We start from the raw sequence: 21,447 nt of genomic DNA, 5'->3' as shown, positions 1-21,447 counted from the left end.
GCTGTAACAGAGCTTGGAGTTGTGTGATTGTTTTGGGATTTTGGAATGCAGCCACAGGGACATATATCCATGCCCCTGATTAATGACATTTAAATTAACATAAACATGGCTTTTGTTATGTTTATTTTTGTTTATATTGTGTGCAAGTTGTGCCTAATTTATGTTAATTTTAAGTGTATGTAAATTATATTTGACATGTGATCTGCTGCTGCCAGAAGAAGCTAATTTTTATGCCATTTATATCCAGGCTATGTATGTTCATGAGAATAAACATGACCATGGGATATGCTCCATCCCTACTCTTCCCCACCATCATCACACTTCACCTTCAATTCCTATCCACTTCAGAATATTTATCCAAACAAAGTTGAGGACTTATCTGGGGTATGTAGATGTATTGAGGAGCAAACACAGGTAATGTAGCCAGAATGCATCTTTCTGTGAGAAATAACAGAAGAGCATGTCACAGTCTGTGCTACTTGCTCATGGATGAGGAAATGAGTGACTTGATTGTGCTGGAATGTTGTCCAATTTTTATTACTATTTGACTCCTGAAAACATTTGGAACTCAAAACGGGTTTACAGTCTGTAGAAATCAAATGCTCAACATCAGCCATAGGGAAACAACAGAAATTTGTGTAAACACCAGCATTTCTGCATCTTTTAACCACGTGTATGGTCCAGCCTCTCTGCTTAGAGTTAAGCATATATGGCAGATGTATGTTTCAGCTGCCCTTCAAACTCCCTCAAACTTCCTTAGAGGCCCACTGGCTTTCCCCTCCTACAGTGCATGACATGCCTGTGATAGAAAATGGGTCATTGCCAAGAACACACACAACCACTGGGTTCCAGCTAAGCAAAAACAAAAGTGATGTAACCCTAAACCATGCTGGAACTGCTGGGTCTCCATGCACCCTACCCACATTCATTTTGGATCTAGATGACATTGTTACTACAAACGTACATAGATACCCACAAGGAGGCTAACACGGTATCACTCTGCAAATTACATGTTAAAAATATACACCAGAATATGGTCCTTGCACACCAAAAAACTTTTGATTGATTGGTGTGGCGAAGAAAATTGTCCCAAAGCTGTTTCCCTATGTGTCACATTAAACTTTACCCTTTGATAACTCTAAACTTTAGTGATATTTGCTCCTTTGAAAGCAAAGCAAAGGAACATTTTAGGATAGAACTTTTTGGAAATGTTACCCCTTCAGGAAATCATTCCACTCCTTGCATTTTCTTTCAGTTCCTAATTATTGACATTTTTTGCTTCAGTTTCTGCTGTCAGAAACCTGTGGATTTGGAAGGTCATTGATTGCAGTGGTTGTGGGTTGCACTTGAGGTGGAAAGTCATCTGCTGTACAGATTGAGCTAATGCAGAGATTGGCAGAGGCCCCCAATCAACATCTCTCAAGGTGGTGAAATCTACTTGTAAAGTGAACCGCTGAGCCTGCTCTCTTACTGTGATGACTGATTCAAAATCGGATGAAACATGCCACCTAGAGGAAACACAAGTCAGTGAGTGGATTTCAGTTTTCAGATCTCCTAATTAAGAGAATCAAGCAGGCTCGTAACGCATTCCATTTTCTCTGGAGACAGACTGTCCACTGACATTTTCTACAAGTCCACTGACTCTCATAACTATCTCAACTATACCTCTTCCCACCTTGCCACATGCAAAAATGCCATTCCCTATTCCCAGTTCCTCCATCTCCACCGCAACTGCTCCGAGGATGAGGTTTTCTGTTCCAGGACATCTCAAATGTCCTCTTTCTTTAAGGATTGTGGTTTCCCTTCTGCTGTCATCAATGATGCCCTCACTCGCATCTCCTCCATTTCCCGCACTTCGGCTCTCACCCTATCCTCCCGCCACCACAACAGGGACAGAGTTCCCCTTGTCCTCACCTACCACCCCACCAGCCTCCAGATCCAGCACATTACCCTCCACAACTTCTGCCACCTTCAACAGGACCCTACCACTAAACACCTTTCCCTCTCCACCCCTCTCTGCTTTCCGCGACTCCCTGGTCCACACGTCCCTCCCCACAGATCTGCCACCCGGCACTTACCCCTGTAAGCGTAAGTGCTATACCTATCCCTATACCTCCTCTCTTGCCTCCATTCAGGGCCCCAAACAGTCCTTCCAAGTGAGACAGCACTTCACTTGTGAGTCTGTTGGGGTCATCTATTGCATCTGGTGCTCCCGGTGCGGCCTCCTCTACATCGGTGAAACCCGACGCAGATTGGGGGACCGCTTCGTCGAGCACCTCTGCTCCGTCCGCCACAACAGACAGGATCTCCCAGCAGCCACCCACTTCAACTCTGCTTCCCATTCCCATTCGCATATGTCCATACATGGCCTCCTCTACTGCCATGATGAAGCTAAACTCAGGTTGGAGGAGCAACACCTCATATACCGTCTGGGTAGTCTCCAGCCCCTTGGTATGAACACTGAATTCTCCAACTTCTGGTAATTCCCTCCCCCTCCCTTCCCCTATCCCAGTTTCACTCTGCTCCCTCCCCCAGCTGCCTATCACCTCCCTCATGGTTCCGCCTCCTTCTACTACCCTTTGTGTTTTCCCCTATTCCTTCTTCACCTTTCCTGCCTATCCCCTCCCTGCTTCCCCTCCCCCACCCCTTTATCTTTCCCCTTACTGGTTTTTCACCTGGAACCTGCCAGCCTTCTCCTTCCCACACTCCCCCCACCTTCTTTATAGGGCCTCTGGCCCTTCCCTCTTCAGTCTTAACGAAGGGTTCCGGCCCGAAATGTTGACCGATCTTTTCCACGGATGCTGCCCGACCCACTGAGTTCCTCCAGCGTGTTGTGAGTGTTGCTTTGACCCCAGCATCTGCAGATTATTTTGTGTTCATCTGTGGGCTGCTCTTGCAATCTATTTCAGTCTACCAAGAGATATAATGCACTCTCTCCTTGCTATGTGGCAACTCCAAAGGAAATACAGGGAGGAGAATCAACCACTGTTGGTGGGGTGGGGGGGGGGGGGTCCTTTGAATTGGGTCTGTGGAGCCACTCTGTCAAGTATGTCGTGAGAAATTCATTACCATTTTACATTTACTTCATGATGGCATGCATTTATGGTCTTAACTAGCAGAATCAATCTCAGTGCTGACCATTGGCCCACACCTTCCTTCAGTTTCTCTTGCTGCAGCATTGCACATCACCTCCAATAAGTTTTCCGTTGGAGGACAGATGAGAAAATATTCTGCTTGTGTCACCTCCATTTCACAGCCAAGTTACCGTAACTTTAGTTATAGAGCTCCTTCCTGTATGCCAAAAGCACCTGTAGCATCTGTATATCTAAATTCAGAAACCAAATATTGTTGGTGTGTTTACCTTTGATAGAGAGAAAAGATCTGGATCAATCTGTTCCTCCTGCCCGGCATCACCCTCTGACAATAAGGAACCACAATGGTATCCTGCAAAGCACATAGGGTTTCATATGTCTCAGGAAACACTATTCAATGAAGGCGGCCATTGATGATTAAATTGACTGTTGCCTTCATTGCACCAGTACAGCCTTTGCCACCATGTTTGAAGACCTCAGGCTCCTCAGAAAGTTCATGTTGCATCTGATGGAATGCTTCTGAGTCATGTACAACCTAGAGCAAACACCACAAAGCACTGGAGAGATACCACAGACTCTGTCTCTGTAAAATCTTCCAAGTCCACTGGCTTGGTAATTGAACAATATCAGTATTCTGTTCCACACAAACATACCCAACATTGAGGGTCTAATTACACACTGTCAGTTCTGATAAATAAACCATGTTTGTGTGACAGGCACCAACCAGATTTCTGAATAGGATCCCTCTTCTGAGCTCTTAAACAGCTGGCTAGAGGAAGTGATTCAAGGGAGTTTTCAAAGCTTACTTGGAGAAAAAGTGTAAATTTCCACCAGCTTGTGAGAATTGCTGTCCAGTGACCACTTAAAATGGAAAAAGAGTGTTCAGAATCACTTTGAGAAACTGACATACATTAATTGGATAAATGTGGAACTCCGGAGTCTGTGGAGGAAGGAGTGCACCAACTCCCAAATCACCCACTCACTTGCCCTAGCAAGGAGTTCCTACTCTACTTGAGTCTGTGGATCATATGTCTGTTCTGTCAACCACCTCAGGGCCCACAAAATCGGGGATTGGAAGGCCTGCCTAAGATGAAAGTGGAACTTCAGTAAAGGAATTACGGGGACTTAATTGGTCTTTCTATCACAATTTGTAGCTAACTTCAAAGTCTTATCCTTACTTTAGGATAATAAGGACTTGTATTTACATTCTGTCTTTTGTTTTCTCCAAATGTCTCAAATTGTGAACTTCCAGCATATAATTACTGTGCTGAACTCAACCCCTAACAATAGCCACAACAAAACTTCTTTATAGTAATGTTGAGAAGGAAGAAAAGGAATTAAGAACTTGTGATTCTTCTTACAAACAGTACTATTGAATTCCTTCCGTTTAATTTATGGTTAAATATTTCTTTGAAATAATTCAGTGTCTGATAGAGCAGCACTCACTCAGTAGAGCGGAGCAGTGGCAATCTGGATTATGTTCTTAATTGATAAATGGGATGCAAAGTTGTTAAATTCTTCAGAATTCTCTACTACAGAAAGTTTTATGGTACATTTGAGAAATTAGTATAGGTTTGGACACCGATAATGTTAGAAGTAAATGATCACATTGAATAGTGGAGTTAACTCTAGGACTACTGCTATTAGACCCAAGTGATCTCCTCCCAAGGTTTTTAGGTTCTTAAGAACAATAGTCTGATGTGAGGAATCACAGGAGACTATTTATCATATTAAATCCATGCCGACTCTCTACAAAGCAAACCATACTGTTTGTTACCTCGTTTCTTCCCCCTGGAATTTCTGGTAAGATGGCGGAGCAAATACAGCTGTCTCTCAGTGGCCAACCAAGGTGCTTTTTTCTTTGTAGAATTTGTTTTTTTACGATTCAAAAACAATTCTACTCCTAGAACATCGGGTGTTGCAGGGCTACTCCTTCAGTAAGCTGCTCATTAGATTGAACAGCTGGACTGGTGTTGGTGACGGAGCTGGCCAAGGTGTTGAAGGGGTTGGCTGAGGTGCTGAAGGAGCCGGTCGGGATATCAGAGGAGCTCACTGGGATGTGCCAATCTGGATTTCGAAGCAGATGACCTGGCTGCAGATCATGTTGCTGCCCGCTACTTGTAAACATTAAAGTTTGTGCAGTATAATCCTGGGAGATTGTTTCGGACATTTCACTTGCGATCACAAGACTCTGTTGGACAGTGATAATGTAAGTTGCTGCAGGCCTGCTGCCCTTGTCTGGTGGAGGGATAGTCAACATGGGAGCTGTGTAGCCTCGGTTGTGAGCCTCAAGCCTCAAACTTGTCTGCTGTTATAGACCAGGTGAGTGATGTGCAAGTGCTATAGCATATTGAGCTGAGCTGGGGCCTGGCCTTGACTGTCGGTACTGCTCTCCTGTGTTTGAGTGGTGGAATGACAGGCTGGATTGCATGCGTCTGCACACTGCCAGGAGACCGAATCATCGATTGCCTGACATTGTCACTCAGGGTCTTGGACTTAAATGTCTTTTTTTTTCCAGCTTCTTTGCTCAAGATTTTGAATTATGTTATTCACTATTTTTGAATGTTTTGTACCTTGGCCCAAGAGGAACACTGTCTTGTTCAGCTGTATTTATGTATGATTTGAATGATAATTAAACTTGATTTAATTTAATGGCCTTTTAAATCACTTTCCCACAAGCTGCCTGCCAGTTCATTTTTAGAAGGCCTGATATCTACCACCCTTGAAGGCAGTGCATTTCAGATCTGTAAAAAAAAATTTTCTGTACTATGCACTTGTGCCACTTGTTGATCACTTTAAATCTGTAACCTTTAGACTTTGAACTGCTCTGTTTATCCATTTAAACCCAAGTGTGCTGCTACCAACTGAACCAAGACTGACATGCAGAAGATTAAAATGTGTGTTGATATTGGAAAGAAAGTGATGGAAGAACAGCAGCAGAACAAACTGGGCTTTGTGGTAGCACAAGAGAGGAGATTGGATTGAATAGCCCTGACTAAATCACTCAGAACTATAAGAATAAAATTAAGGTTCTCTGTTATTTTGGGTCTCCAGTTCATTTCTGTCTGCCACCTTCGGCAAGGGCAAACCAGATGATCTCCAACAATTTCATACAAAAGAAAATCTGCAGATGCGGGAAATCTAAGCAACACACACAAGGTGCTGGAGGAACTCAACAGGCCAGGCAGCATCTATAGGAAAGAGTGCAGTCGGTGTTCAGAGATGAGACCCTTCACAACTTAGTAACTTGGGGGCAAGGAGAAAACAGTCGAGGAGAAATGGAGTGCATTTGTGAGAGTTCTTTAATGTAAATTTCCAACATACAATGTAGTATAAAATTATTTTTCTTATTGCTATTTTCAGGGAAAATGTTAACACAGGATGATCTGTAAAACCTTGTCTTCTTTTAGTTTGGCAAGGCGTTCAGTTTTCGTCCAAAGAGTGCATACACCGTATGTTGTATTTAAAACTGAGCTATGTCTATGTTGATCTGTGTTCAGACCTGAGATGGTTTAAGGAGGATAATGTGCTCCCCAACCTGCTGCACAACCCTCATTCGAAGATCATCTTCAAACAGAACCTTCAGAATGACATTCAGAATTGGAAACCCCAGTTTCATTCAGTGTGAAAAGAGCTGATTCTAAGAACTTTGCTTATGTGTGATCGAAGGCTCAGATGCAGCAGGTCAAAAGATCATGTCGCAATCCAGAGGACAGTGAACAAAGTCTACATCAACACTTTTCGTTCTTATTCTATGGTTCTGACTCTATATAGAATTGACAAAGTCCTGATTTAATAAGGTGTTAAATGAAGTCCTCATTTTCCTAGTGACACAGATATAAAAATTCCATAGCACATTTTATGCGTGGGAGTTATGAGGGCTGGTTAACCCCCACTGGTTACCAAGGTCAGTGGTATATGTGAGACTGGAATTCGAGGTCAGACAAGATCCATGTGAGTTCAGAATTTGAGGCTGAAGGGCAGACCTGTGATCTGCGAGTCTTGGGGTCGATACCCAGTCGTTTGCCAAGTCTGGAAGGCAAAGTCGAATCTTGAAATCCAGAGCATGGCAAGTCCTGAGGTAGAAGCCCAAAGGTTGAAGACCGAATGAGTCATGATGGCCTGGGTTACCACTGTTATAGGGCCATGTGTCACGAACCCCGTGACGGGTTGAAAAGGACCAGCAGAAATGGAGCACACCTGGAGTCTGGTTTACTATAAGTTAACACTATATTTATTACTACTACGAATTAATAACATTAAACTGAATACAGGTTTCCCCTGCCATCGGAAGGTAGAGCGTTCCTATGAAATGGTTTGTAATGATTGCCAATTGCATCGCCTCTGATCTGGGCTGACAATTACGTGCTAGGTGGCACCTAATTAATTAGCATGTATATTTCAGCTTTTTTCTTAAAGATGTGCTGTGTGCCTCCCGGCTACCGCTGCGTTCTTCGTGAATCAGTACAGTATCTGTCCGGGGCCCGGGTGTTGGGGTGGTGGGACACGGGGGTGTCATCTCATTGTCGATCAGGGCAGGCAGCTCATCTTCTCCTATGACTGCCCGCCTCAATGTCGAAGGTCGAGGTTTGTTGTCTGCTGTGGCTGATGTGGAAGGCTTGCTTGACTGCTGAGCCTCGCGCATTTTTCTATCATACAGTTGTTTGTAAGCACTCAAACCATCCTGCAAATATCCCCTAAACCTACGTACCCTTTCAAAATTAAAGTTGTACTTTATCATTGCAGCGAAAATCTCACGCAGCTGCTTCACTTTCTGCATTCGGTTTCGATTGTTATCCTTTCCTCTTCCAATTGCATCAGCTCTTCATCCATCAGTTCTTGGTCATGGGATGCCAAAACCTCTTCAACATCATGTTCGTCAGCTTCCACAAGCCAAACTCACTTTGTCCTTGCTTCGTTCACCACGATCGAAAGGCTTAATTATGTCTAGTTTTACGCTAAGTGTAACACCCTTACTCTTTCAGGCTTTTCCGACACCTTAGAACTCATCTTGCTAATGGCTGCTCAGTGCAACGTGTTAAAGCAATGCCGTTCCGAATCCCGGGGAGAGCGGCTGTTCGGGGCACGCGCTGCCTTTCTTCATAACAGTGAAAACACCTTCTGAAAGCGAAAACAGGGTACTAACGTAGGTCTTTCGTAACAGTGAGGTTTTATTATTTATATATTTATCCGTATATGTGTGTGTGGATACAAATAAATAATAGTCCAGGAGGTAGATATCAGTCTTACGGTGTCAGGTAAGTTTAAGCAGTTCAGTTCACTTTGTGTTGCGTCGAGTGGAATTGATGGAGAGAGAGAGAGTTAATTGAGTTGATGTTCAAGTTGGCAGCTTTAGTTGTTCTTGCTTCCGAAGTCTTCAGAGTCACTTCGTGTGACCCCCCACACAGACACAGGTGGACAGAGCCCCTTCTAGGGAACGGTCTACTAACCCACGGCACGGGTTCACCAACAGCAGACCTCCACAGGCAAGTTCTTACCCGCACTGGTAATCAGGGGTCGAAATTAATCGGTCCGTCGCCTCCACCCTCGTGGTGGTCTTAAACTCCAACTCCACCATTGGTTTCTCGGGTAGCTTCCGCAGTTCTCTTGTGTCGTGTCTCCTCGGCCGTTATCAGACCGAAGGATCAACTTTTTGTAATCCCTCCAAAGTTCCAGCATCCGTTATCTCAACCACTCTGAGCTATTACCATGGTGACTTCCCAGCTCGTGTCCCAACTCGCGCCGTATTCTCTCTCTCTTTTAATTGCCCCCTTGTTTATTAGACTGCTGAACTTTCTAGCAGTTTCTCACCTGCGTGACACATGTGAGGCCGGAAGTTGAGACCCAGAAGTCAAACCAGTGAATGGCGAGTTCTGGGGCGAAATCCAAAGTTGGAGACGCAATGTTTGTGAGTCTGAGAGTCCAGGACAAGGACTAGAAGCCAAGAGGTAGCTTTCCTGGGGTTGAAGGCTATCTGTGTCTGTGTGACAAGGAAAATGAGAGAGATGGTGGGAAAGGGGCACGTTTTGCTGCTGTTCTCTTATTTTACTGTTGTTTGTTGTTGTTTATACTGTTGCTTGTGATCTGCTGAACATTGTGGGCATGATATGTTGGTGCAGATATGAGTGGTGTCACTTGTAGGCTTCCACACCACATCCTCAAGTGTGTTGGTGTTAACACAAGCAATGCATTTTACTGTATGTCTTGATATGCAGTACATATGATAAATAAATCTGAATCTGAAAATTTGTAGGATGGATCCTTCTAGCTTCCCAACAAATATTTATCTCTCATATCAAATTACTTGATCTAATTATCTGATCCTTATTGTTCTTTTTATGAGCTTGCTATGTACTAATTGCTACTGAGTTTTCTACTTTAGAATGGTGAGCTCATTGTATAATTACTTAGTTGGTTGTTGGATAATTTGGGATGTCCTGAGGCAAGTAAAAGACATTACGGAGACTTTCTCAGTCCTTTTTGATATCTACCATTTTACATGGTGCTGCTATACAGTTTACTTCCACTTTCTTACCACAAATGAATTTATATTCTACTCAAATTAATTCTATCAGTTACTTTGGCTAATTATTGCTTGCGTATGAGAGTGTAAGAGACACACAGGCACACACTCACTTAGAAGCCATTGGTTTATGATCTGCAAGTTTCAGTGTAATACAAGAACTGACAACTGTGGCATTTGCAGTGATTTTCAAAGGGGAGTTGGTGTTGCTGGAGAAATTGGCTTGCTCAGGGAAAGATTCACTTCTCAATCATCCAAAACTTTGATTACTAAGATTATTGCAATTGCCAGTGATGCTGTAAGATTCTTTTTGAAAACTATGCTGGCATCAGTGTTTATGTATGTTTGTGGCTGGCTTTACAGCTGCGTTTTGTGTTTCTGTGTGTGGGAACTTTACTATTATATGCACATGCAACACTTACAGTCTATAAAATACAGCTGCTACTATAGTTACCAGTGTGGCACTAATTGCTTTCTTTAGGCTTGCTGCCAGACCACAAACCTGCCCTGCCAGAAGGTCATGTTCCAAAAAAACAGAAGCCTCACTTAAACAGGTAAGTGCTTTTGCTCTGAAACTTGAAGTAAGATTTGCTTAGGATTAAAAGAAAACAAAGGATTGCACTCCACAAAATTCCCTTATTAAGCACTTTTTTTTAAAGCAAGAAAAGTAACTTGTATTCCTTTGGTACCCAGACACTTTATAAGACTGTCTGGATAGTAAGCATATAACAAAGCTAATGTCAGTTTGAAAGACCAGAGAATGGTACAAAGATCAGTAAAGAATGACCTGAGAGATGTAGCCACAAGAATATAGAACCAGGTTTATGCTAGTTCATATTACAAAGGTTGAGTGAGAATGGAGAATCATGGATATGCATGTAAGTGCTCTGTGGCCTGAAAGGTTAGACCATAAGATTGTAGATCATGGGTTTCATTAGTTGGTAGTAATTTTTTGGAGGATGTAGGCACTGGACCATAGAAGGAAAAGAGGTGCTATACTGTACTTAGGATATGAAGATAGTCATATTTTAGTATCTTTTGATTTTTAAGCAAGGAGATTTTCTATTCAGTTAAACTGAGATTTCACATGCTTACTATACAAAACACAGAGTTAGAAGAGTCCTGATCCAAGAATCTGGAATGACCAGATTTGATACCAAACTGAATTTCACGGTGTTAGCCAACACATGATTTTGAGGAATATTTATAAGCCAGCTATCAAGCATGTATTTAAAATTTTTTTATTATTGAGATAGAGGGCAGAATAGGCCCTTCTGACCCTTCGAGCCGCACTGCCCAGAAACCCCCAATTTAACCCTAGCATAATCATGGGACTATTTTCAATGTCTAGTTAACCTATCAACCAGTATGTCTTTGGACTGTGGGAGGAAACTGGAGCACCCGAAGAAAACCCACACGGTCACAGGGAGAAAGAACGAGCTCTTTACAAATGCGGTGGGAATTGAACCTGGGCCGCCTGTACTGTAAAACGTTATGTTAACCTCTATGCTACCGGTGTAAAAGACTCCCTCAGAGAAGGAAGAGCTAAAACATTGAAAATTTTAGTCATTTTGTGTGTGAATGTCCTTTTCATCTACATTATCAGAGAATAGAATTAGGAATAGGAGTAGGTCATTTGGCCTTCTGAGCATGCTCTGCTTCTCAGTATGATCATGAACGATGTTCTTTTTCATTTCTTGTTTTTGCTCACTCATATCCCTTGATACGTTTTGTGTCTTTCTCTTTCTTACGTGTACTCTTTGCCTTCCACAGAGAATTCTACAGGATCTCCATCCACTGAGAAATATTCCCTCATCTCTGTCCTAAGGGTTTTCGTATTTTCAGCCCTCTAGTTTCAGGCTCCTTCAGCCAGGGAAAAAAATCCTTCTAGCATCCTGTTCGCCAAGTCCTGTTAGAAGTTTGTATGTTTTACTAGGATTGTCTTTCATTCTTCTAAATACCAGTGAATACAGCCTAGCTGATCCAATCTCTCTTCATATGAAGGGCCCATTATCCCAGGAATCAGCTGAAAAGGTCACCCAGAACTTTTTTTTGTTTTCATCAAAATTTCCAAAATAACGCTTTCCCTTTCCATTTTTCCTACCAACGTGAATAACTTCATATGTATCTATGTTACACTACATCTCCCATGTGTATACCTTCTCATCCTACTTGTTAAGACATCTTGAAGTCTCTTTGCATCTTCCTCACAGATCATAATCCCACCCAGTTTCATGCCATTGATGAACATAAAAACACTATGGTTAGTTCCCTCAGCCAAATCCTTGATTAATATATGGCAAACAGCTGGGGCATAAACACAATTTCATTTTGCTAGCCCAGTAGTCATCAACTGCCATCCCAACAAGCCCATCTGTACCCACTCTTAGTTTTCTGTGTGTCAACCAGGCACATAATCTCAGTTGTTGGTTTTAATTTTGCATATTAACCACTTCTTTGAAATTTTATCATTGGCCTTTTAAAAACCTAAATGCAAAATATCAATGCGTTCTCCCTTATCTATTCTATCAGTTAAACCTTGAAGAACCTGTAGTAAGATTGTCAAACTCAAGATAATCCTGCTGCTATATCTCCTGGTTTTATAACAGTATAAAAGACTAACCCCTGCACGAGCAGCAACTGTTGTCTGATCAAGTGCAACATGGATAGGCACAATATAAATTCCCCACTTATCTGCACTTTAATTCTTCTATGCCTTGGCAAGGCCATTCTAATCTCTGTCACATTTCCCCTTGAAATATTAGTAATTGGTAGTCTTTAACTACCAGTGAATTAGCAGATAGGGAGATGAATTGACTTTTAAGTCTTCCTTATTGTAATGAGTTAGCTTTGAATTCAGCCCCTGGGGTTCCTAGTACATGTCAATCAGTTGAAGGGGCCCATTGAAAATCAGATAGGTTGCACTATGTTTCTAAGTGGCCCCACAGCTTCTTCAGGAGTTAAATTGTCCAAGTGTCTATCTCTTTAGCATATAAGAATTAATTAAGTTGATGAAGTGGTTAAAAATTGGAACTTGATGCAATATGTAGTAGTAGTTGAGACATCATGGTCTTCACATGAACCTAAAGAGACTTTTTTTTGCTATACTTTATGGATGTTTTCTTCTGGGTCTCTGTGTACATCGTTTAGTCTGGATTACTGCATTTATTGATGGAGGAAGTTTCGATATGCCACTGTTGGCACTATATATTCAGTGACCACATTGCTCACGCTTGTTGGAACCACTTGTGTTCTTTGAGACAGATGAAGTGCACGGAGTCTTGCAACTGGGTCATACATGAGCTGTTCAGATCAGACAGTATATTTAATCAATTTAAACAACAGAAATTCTGCAGATGCTGGAAATTCAAGCAACACACATCAAAGTTGCTGGTGAACGCAGCAGGCCAGGCAGCATCTCTAGGAAGAGGTACAGTCGACGCTTCAGGCCGAGACCCTTCGTCAGGACTAACTGAAGGAAGAGTGAGTAAGGGATCCTTACTCACTCTTCCTTCAGTTAGTCCTGACGAAGGGTCTCGGCCTGAAACGTCGACTGTACCTCTTCCTAGAGATGCTGCCTGGCCTGCTGCGTTCACCAGCAACTTTGATGTGTGTTATTTAATCAATTTGTTGTTTAAACATTGCCTGCAATTTCACTTACAGGATATTAAAGTTTTCACCAGTTAATAATACATAGTCAGTTCTCATGTTCCCAATTTGTCTCTGCAGGCAACTTTGGAGTTTTTATAGTGTTGAATTCCTGAAATGAAGATCAAATGTATTACGGCCCCTGGAAAGAGTATACTTTTAAAAACACATCAGCAGGATATGTCCTCGGGTGCTTTGGGTGGCTGCCCCAATCATGTGCTGAAGGACACACCTGGAAGATGCCATTCCTGTTGAATATAAATGTTGGACTCTTTTCCCTTTGTTTAATTACTGAATGATAACAAGAATTGTGCAATCCAGTGGCTAACAGACAGGTTTCATCACATCTGTTTAGAGTTGCTGGAGGTAGCATTTGGGTTTGTGTGACTATGCACTTTGAGTTTTACCACTGCTATTGTATGTGAGTAGGTCTAAGTAGCAAGGGGCCAGCTCTAGAGTATGACCCTTGCCTTTGCTTGTCTTATTTATTCAAAGCACTGGGAGGAAGCGATTTCTTTCTTTTCAGCAGTCAGCTGGCAGCTGAAAACTCAGTTTGGTTATTAATTTTCTTTGTCATCCCACCTTGTACTTCCATTTTTTATTCAGGTTTCCTGTCATTCTTGGCTGTTGTGGCTTAGAATACAACATCAAACTGTTGTTGTAGGAGGCCAAAGTTAATATTCTGGCAAGGATGTGGCATGACGTCTCCCATTTTATTTAGTGCCTGCTGGTCAGGATCTGTCCAGAATTCAGATCAACAGCAGCTGTTGATGAGTGTGCAATTAAGTCCTTGTTTTCCTGCCTTTTTGTTTATGTAGGAAACTTGAAGGAGTAGATATAATGATAGTATTAATGTTTTGTTTTAAGCATCAAAAGGGGTATTGGCTTGTTGTGGCCACATTAGTCTTATGTAGGAACTGTGACCCATATTGTAGATTTCAATATTTTTCTTAATGTTTTCAAATTCCTTTTTATAGTGCTTGATCAAATTTGCTTCAATAGCCATTTGCTGTAATTCAATCAGTATTTGTATGAAGTCAGAACATAACAAATCTGCACAGATTCACAGTCATATTGCACAGAAATAACTCCTTTGGCCTACCTGGTCCATGCTGACTTCTTTGCCTATCTACAGTAGTTTCTACTTTGGCGACACATCAAGGAGGGAGAGAGTTACCTGAACGTTATGTTTCAGGAGACTGGCACACCCATTAGATTAGCTGCCTCAAATTTGGTCTGTGGTCAGGGACAAGAGGGTGTGACTGCGAGCAAGACAGGTGGTGGAGTCCAAGAGACAGTGCTGGAGGAGCCTCAGGCCTTGAACTTGTCCAACAGGTCTGGGATTCTTGCTCCCTGTGTGGATGAGAGTGGGGGCTGTAGGAAGGATTAGCAACCTCACTGTGGCACCGTAGTTCAGGGAGCCATTCAAGCGGGGGGAGAGAAGAGACATGTTGTGGTAATTGAGGACAGTATACTCATGAGAATAGACGAAGTTTGCCGCAGAGATGGAGCATCCTGAAGGAGTGTAGCTTACTGCTGCCAGGGTTCTGGACATCTTTTCTGACCTACAGAGGAATTTACAGTGGGAGGGGAAAGATCCAGTTGTCGTGGTCCATGTAGGTATAAACAGCACAGGTAGAACGAGGAAAGAAGTTCTGCTGAGGGAATTTGAGCGGCTAGGGACTAAATTAGAAAACAGAACCCAAAAGATAGCAATCTCTGAATTACTACCTGAGCCCTGTGCAAATTGGTACTGGGTTAAGAAGATTAGAGAGTTAAATGCATGGCTGAAGGGTTGGTGTGGGAGAAGTGGGTTTGAATTCATGGGAAACTGGGACCCAGTATTGGGAAAGGAGGGAGCTATTCCATTAGGATGGGCTGTACCTTATTTGTGATGGGACCTGGATCCTGGCGAATCACTTAACTAGGATTGTGGATAGGGCTTTAAACTAAACAGCATGGGGGTGGGTCTTACACATTGGAGAAGTATGGATAAAGTAAAAGAGAAAAGTGTGGATAAAGGTAAAGTAAAAGCAAAAGTGAAAAAAGAGAAAAGTAAAGGTGGAGTGCAGAAAAGTCAAGTGCATAAGAGACAAAGATTACGAGATTTTAAAAGCATAATGAGTGTAAGGGCACTTTATTTGAATGCCCGTAGTATTCGTAAAAAGGTCAGTGAACTTGTGGCACAAATTAGTAGAAAGAGGTATTATTTAATGGCCATTACAGAAATGTGGTTGCAGGGTGGAGAGGATTGGGAATTAAATATCCAATATGGTAATATGGAAGGATAGGCAGGAAGGTAAGGGAGGTGGGGTGGCACTCTTAACTAAGGATGAGATCAGGGGTGATAGTGGGAGATTATATAGAGTCTAAGAGACGGAATGCTGAGTCCATGTGGGTAGAGATTGGGAATTGTAAAAGGAAAAAATCACTAGTGGGAGTTGTCTATAGGCCTCCAAATATTAACATTATAGTGGCACAGGCAATAAACTGAGATATATCTGCAACACACATCAAAGTTGCTGGTGAATGCAGCAGGCCAGGCAGCATCTGTAGGAAGAGGTGCAGTCGACGTTTCAGGCCGAGACCCTTCGTCAGGACTAACTGAAGGAAGAGTGAGTAAGGGATTTGAAAGTTGGAGGGGGAGGGGGAGATCCAAGATGATAGGAGAAGACAGGAGGGGGAGGGATAGAGCCAAGAGCTGGACAGGTGATAGGCAAAAGGGGATACGAGAAGATCATGGGACAGGAGGTCTGAGAAGAAAGACAAGGCGGCGGGGGGGGGAACCCAGAGGATGAGCAAGAGGTATATTCAGGGGGACAGAGGGAGAAAAAGGAGAGTGAGAGAAAGAATGTGTGCATAAAAATAAGTAACAGATGGGGTACGAGGGGGAGGTGGGGCCTTAGCGGAAGTTAGATGTTCATGCCATCAGGTTGGAGGCTACCCAGACGGAATATAAGGTGTTGTTCCTCCAACCTGAGTGTGGCTTCATCTTTACAGTAGAGGAGGCCGTGGATAGACATGTCAGAATGGGAATGGGATGTGGAATTAAAATGTGTGGCCACTGGGAGATCCTGCTTTCTCTGACAGACAGAGCGTAGATGTTCAGCAAAGCGGTCTCCCAGTCTGCGTCGGGTCTCGCCAATATATAAAAGGCCACATCGGGAGCACCGGACGCAGTATATCACCCCAGTCGACTCACAGGTGAAGTGTTGCCTCAGCTGGAAGGACTGTTTGGGGCCCTGAATGGTGGTAAGGGAGGAAGTGTAAGGGCATGTGTAGCACTTGTTCTGCTTACACGGATAAGTGCCAGGAGGGAGATCAGTGGGGAGGGATGGGGGAGACGAATGGACAGGGGAGTTGTGTAGGGAGCGATCCCTGTGGAATGCAGAGAGAGGGGGGGAGGGAAAGATGTGCTTAGTGGTGGGATCCCGTTGGAGGTGGCGGAAGTTACGGAGAATAATACGTTGGACCCGGAGGCTGGTGGGGTGGTAGGTGTGGGCCAGGGAACTTAAAATCATCGAAAAGTTTAAGAGCGTGAGAAGTGTCACGAACATAGGTCGGGAGGGATTGAACAAGGGGTGATAAAACCGTGTCGAGGTATGCAGAAACAGATAAAACTGTGTCGAGGTATGCAGAAACGGATAAAACCGTGTCGAGGTATGCAGAAACGGATAAAACCGTGTCGAGGTATGCAGAAACGGATAAAACCGTGTCGAGGTATGCAGAAACGTATATCTGTTACTTATTTTTATGTCCCCATCTGTTACTTATTTTTATGCCCCTCGTACCCCATCTGTTACTTATTTTTATGCACACATTCTTTCCCTCACTCTCTTTTTTCTCCCTTTGTCCCTCTGACTATACCTCTTGCCCATCCTCTAGGTCCCCCCCACTTGTCTTTCCTCCCGGACCTCCTGTCCCATGATCCTCTCGTATCCCCTTTTGCCTATCACCTGTCCAGCTCTTGGCTCTATCCCTCCCCCTCCTGTCTTCTCCTATCATTTTGGATCTCCCCCTCCCCCTCCAACTTTCAAATCCCTTACTCACTCTTCCTTCAGTTAGTCCTGATGAAGGATCTCGGCCTGAAACGTCGACTGCACCTCTTCCTACAGATGCTGCCTGGCCTGCTGCGTTCACCAGCAACTTTGATGTGTGTTGCTTGAATTTCCAGCATCTGCAGAATTCCTGTTGTTTGAGATATATCTGCGGTGTGTAAGAATAGAACAGCAGTTATTGTGCTGGACTTTAACTTGCACATGGATTGGGTGAATCAAGTTGGTCGAGGCAGTCTTGGGGAGGACTTCATAGAATGCATACGTGATAGCTTTCTTGACCAGCATGTTACTAAACCTACAAGGAAACATGCTATCTTGGATCTGGTCCTGTGTAATGAGACAGGCAAAATTAGCAATCTTGTAGTTAGTGATCCTCTTGGAAAGAGTGATCACAGCATGATTTGAGTTCCTCATACAAATTGAGGGTGCAATCGTTTGATCTAAAATCAGTGTATTATGCCTAAACAAGGAGACTACAACGGGATGAGGGAGGCATTGGAGACGGTACAGTGGAAGACTTTCAAAGAGATTTTTCATGGTGCTCAACAAAAGTATATTCCAGTTAAAAGAAAGGACAGTGAGTATGGGGAGAGCTAGCCTTGGGGAACTAAGGAAATAAAGGAAGGCATCAAACTAAAAGCTGTTGCGTACAAAGTCACCAAGGGTAGTGGGAAACTGGAAGATTGGGAAAACTTTAAAAGGCAACAAAGAACCACAAAGCGAGCAATAAAGAAAGGGAAGATAGATTATGAAAATAAACTAGCAGAAAATATAAAAATGGATAGTAGAAGTTTTTACAATTATATAAAGTGGAAAAGGGTGGCTAAAGTGAATGTAGGTCCCTCCCTTGGAGGACAAAAAGGGGAATTGATATTGGGTAATAAGGGAATGGCTGATGGGTAATATATTGAAGAGAGATGATATGGATGGGATGGGAGGTGAGGACCTCAATAGAATAGCCATCATGAAAGAGGTAATGATCAGCAAACTTGTGGGCCTAAAGATAGACAAGTCTTCTAGTCCTGATGGAATGCATCCCAGGGTACTGAAAGAAATGGCAGAGGTTATAGTTGAGGCTTTGGTGATAATTTACCAAAATTCTCTGGAATCTGAGCAGGTCCTGGTGGATTGAAAGAAGGCAAATGTCGCTGTTCAAAAAAGGATGTAGGTAAAAGGCAGATAACTATAGGCCAGTTAGTTTAACATCTGTAGTTGGGAAAATGCTTGAAGCTATCATTAAAGAAGAAATAACAAGGCATCTGGAAAGAAGTGGATCCATCAGGCAGATGCAGCATGGATTCAGCAAAGGCAGGTCCTGTTTGACAAACTTACTAGAGTTCTTTGAGGATATAACAAGCGCAGTGGATAGCGAGGAACAGATGGATGTTATTTACTTGGCGTTTGATAAGGTGCCACGTAAGAGACTTATCCATATGATAACGATGCATAGAGTTGGGGGTGATGTGTTAGCATGGATAGAGAATTGGTTAACCAATAGAAAGCAGAGAGTTGGGATATATGAGTGTTTCTCTGGCTGGCAATCAGTGGTGTGCAGTGTGCCGCAGTGGTCGGTGCTGGGCCTGCAACTGTTCATGATATACATTAACGATCTGGAACAGGAGACTGAGTGTAGTGTATCTAAGTTAGCTGATGACACCTAAATTGAGTGGAAAATCAAAGTGTGCGGAGGATACAGAGCGTCTGCAGAGAGATATACATAGGTTAAGTGAGTGGGCGAGGGTTGGCAGATGGAGTATAATGTTGGTAAATGTGAGGTCATCCACTTTGGAGGGAAAAATCAAAGATGGGATTATTATTTAAATGTTAAGAGATTACAGCATGCTGCTGTGCAGAAGGACTTGGGAGTGCTCATGCGTGAATTGCAAAAGGTTGGTTTGCAGGTGCAGCAGGCTATCAAGAAGGCAAATGGAATATTGGCCTTCATTGTTAGAGGGATTGAATTTAAGAGCAGGGGGGTTATGCTGCAACTGTATAGGGTACTGGTGAGGCTGCATTTAGAGTACTGCATGCAGTTCTGATCTTACTTGAGAAGGGATACAAACGACAGGAATTCTGCAGATGCCGGAAATTCAAGCAACACACATCAAAGTTGCTGGTGAACGCAGCAGGCCGGGCAGCATCTCTAGGAAGAGGTACAGTTGACGTTTCAGGCCGAGACCCTTTGTTCTGACGAAGGGTCTCGGCCCGAAACGTCGACTGTACCTCTTCCTAGAGATGCTGCCTGGCCTGCTGCGTTCACCAGCAACTTTGATGTGAGAAGGGATATACTGGCTTAGGAGGTGGTGCAGAGGAGGTTCACCAGGTTGATTCCAGATATGAGGGGGTTAGACTATGAGGAGAGATTGAGTCACCTGGGATTGTACTCCCTGGAATTCAGAAGGATGAGAGGAGATCTTATAGAAGCATATAAAATTATGGAAGGGATAGATAAGATAGAGGCAGGAAAGTTGTTCCCACTGTTAGGTGAGACTCAAGCTAGCGGACATAGCCTAAAGATTCAGGGGAGTAAATTTAGGACGGAGATGAGGGGAAACTGCATTTTTCAAAGCGTGGTGAATCTGTGGAATTATCTGCCCAATGAAGCAGTGGAGGCTACCTCAGTAAATATATTTAAGACAAGGTTGGATAGATTTTTTGCATAGTAGGGAATTAAGGTTTATGGGAGAAAGAGCAGGTAGGTGGAGATGAGTCCGTGGTTGGATTAGCCATGATCTTATTGAATGGCAGAGCAAGCTTTCTAGGCCAGATGGCCTACTCCTGCTCCTATTTCTTATTTTCTTATGTTTATAGCAGTTTCAACTTTTTATTTAGTTTTGTTATCCTTATTGGAATTTTTCATTTTTAGCATAATTTTTAATTGCAGCTTTAATTAAAGAAATTTAGTCTGTTCCAGTTGGACATTTTATACCTTGTTTACTATAATAAAATTAGAGTGCAGGAATTAGGAAGGAACAGATAGCTGATCCAAGACAAATGTAGAGATTGGAAATGGTCTTCCTCATTATTGTTCAAGATTCAAGCAAGATTCAAGATTGTTTAGTGTCATGGTCAGTACACAAGTGTAAAGGAGAAGTCAGAGAAATGAGTCAAACTGCATTCGGCATGATGATACTCTGTGTTTGTGTATATGTGTGGTATCTATTTTCATTTGGGCCATTTTTAATTAGAGTTTTGTCATATTAAATGTTGTCAAATATTTAATGAAATCCCATGTACACTATTCCCATTCTATGCATGATCTCATTAACGTTTAAGAACATGCATTTTTGGCCAAATTTGAACTTGAGCAACCTCTTCGAATCACACACAATCAATCTATGGAACTGTACTTTGCCAATTCTTCACTGGGTGGTATTCTTAAAAATGTTAACCAGCAATTTTCTCAGCATAATGCTGAATATGGTGGCCTATATAACTTGATGTGTCACTATTTGAACAAAGATGCAAGGCTTACTTGCATTTAGTCCTCTGGTATTAGCGATAAATTCGGTAAACCTGTGGTTTATAATTAACACATGTCAGTTTCTCACCTTTTTATCTTAATTCTGTTGGATTGAAGATGTCTGGAACTGGAAATTTGAAGACCAAAATAACTGTATTTGCCAGACAGCTGAACTAAAAATAGAAAATACTAGAAACACTAAACATCCTTCTGCCTGAAATGAACTCAGGGCATAGAGAGCTACATTGGACTGTGATATTATAGGCATTACAAAGACATGGCTAGGGGAGGGATGGGCTAGCAGCTGGCTAAATGTCCCAGGATAGAGCTGGAGGGAAGGAGAGGAAGATGTTGCAGTTCTGATTAAGGCAAACATTATAGCAGTAGTCTGAAATGAAATTACTGAAGGATTGTCCTCTAAGGCAGAATGGTTGGAGCTGAGAAATAATAATGTTGGCGCTGTACTCTTCATCCCCGAATAATCAAGGGGAATTGGAACAAATATGCAGGGAGTTGGCAGAAAATTGCAAGAATAATAGGGTTGTCAAAATAGAGGATTTTAACTTTCCGAGTACAGACTGGAGTTGCCATAGTATTAAGGACTTAAATGGGGTGGCATTCATTAAGGGATTTTTAAGGAAAGTTTCCTCGGGCAATATATAG

At 42.7% G+C, this 21,447-nt stretch overlaps 1 protein-coding gene across 1 annotated transcript in view; it reads left to right on the top strand.

Moving 5' to 3' along the window:
- Positions 1-21,447, top strand: part of mrps18a (mitochondrial ribosomal protein S18A) — a 146,847-nt gene that overhangs the window by 60,805 nt on the left and 64,595 nt on the right. The window contains exon 5 of the mRNA XM_072247774.1: positions 10,097-10,169. Within this exon, the coding sequence (XP_072103875.1) occupies positions 10,097-10,169 (73 nt within the window). The remainder of the gene's footprint in view (positions 1-10,096; positions 10,170-21,447) is intronic.

The sequence above is a fragment of the Mobula birostris genome, chromosome 2 (genome assembly GCF_030028105.1).
Source record: "Mobula birostris isolate sMobBir1 chromosome 2, sMobBir1.hap1, whole genome shotgun sequence".
NCBI classification, from domain to species: domain Eukaryota; kingdom Metazoa; phylum Chordata; class Chondrichthyes; order Myliobatiformes; family Myliobatidae; genus Mobula; species Mobula birostris.
The sequence above is the reverse complement of the archived record's forward strand: the minus strand, read 5'-3'. Positions and strand labels throughout refer to the sequence as shown.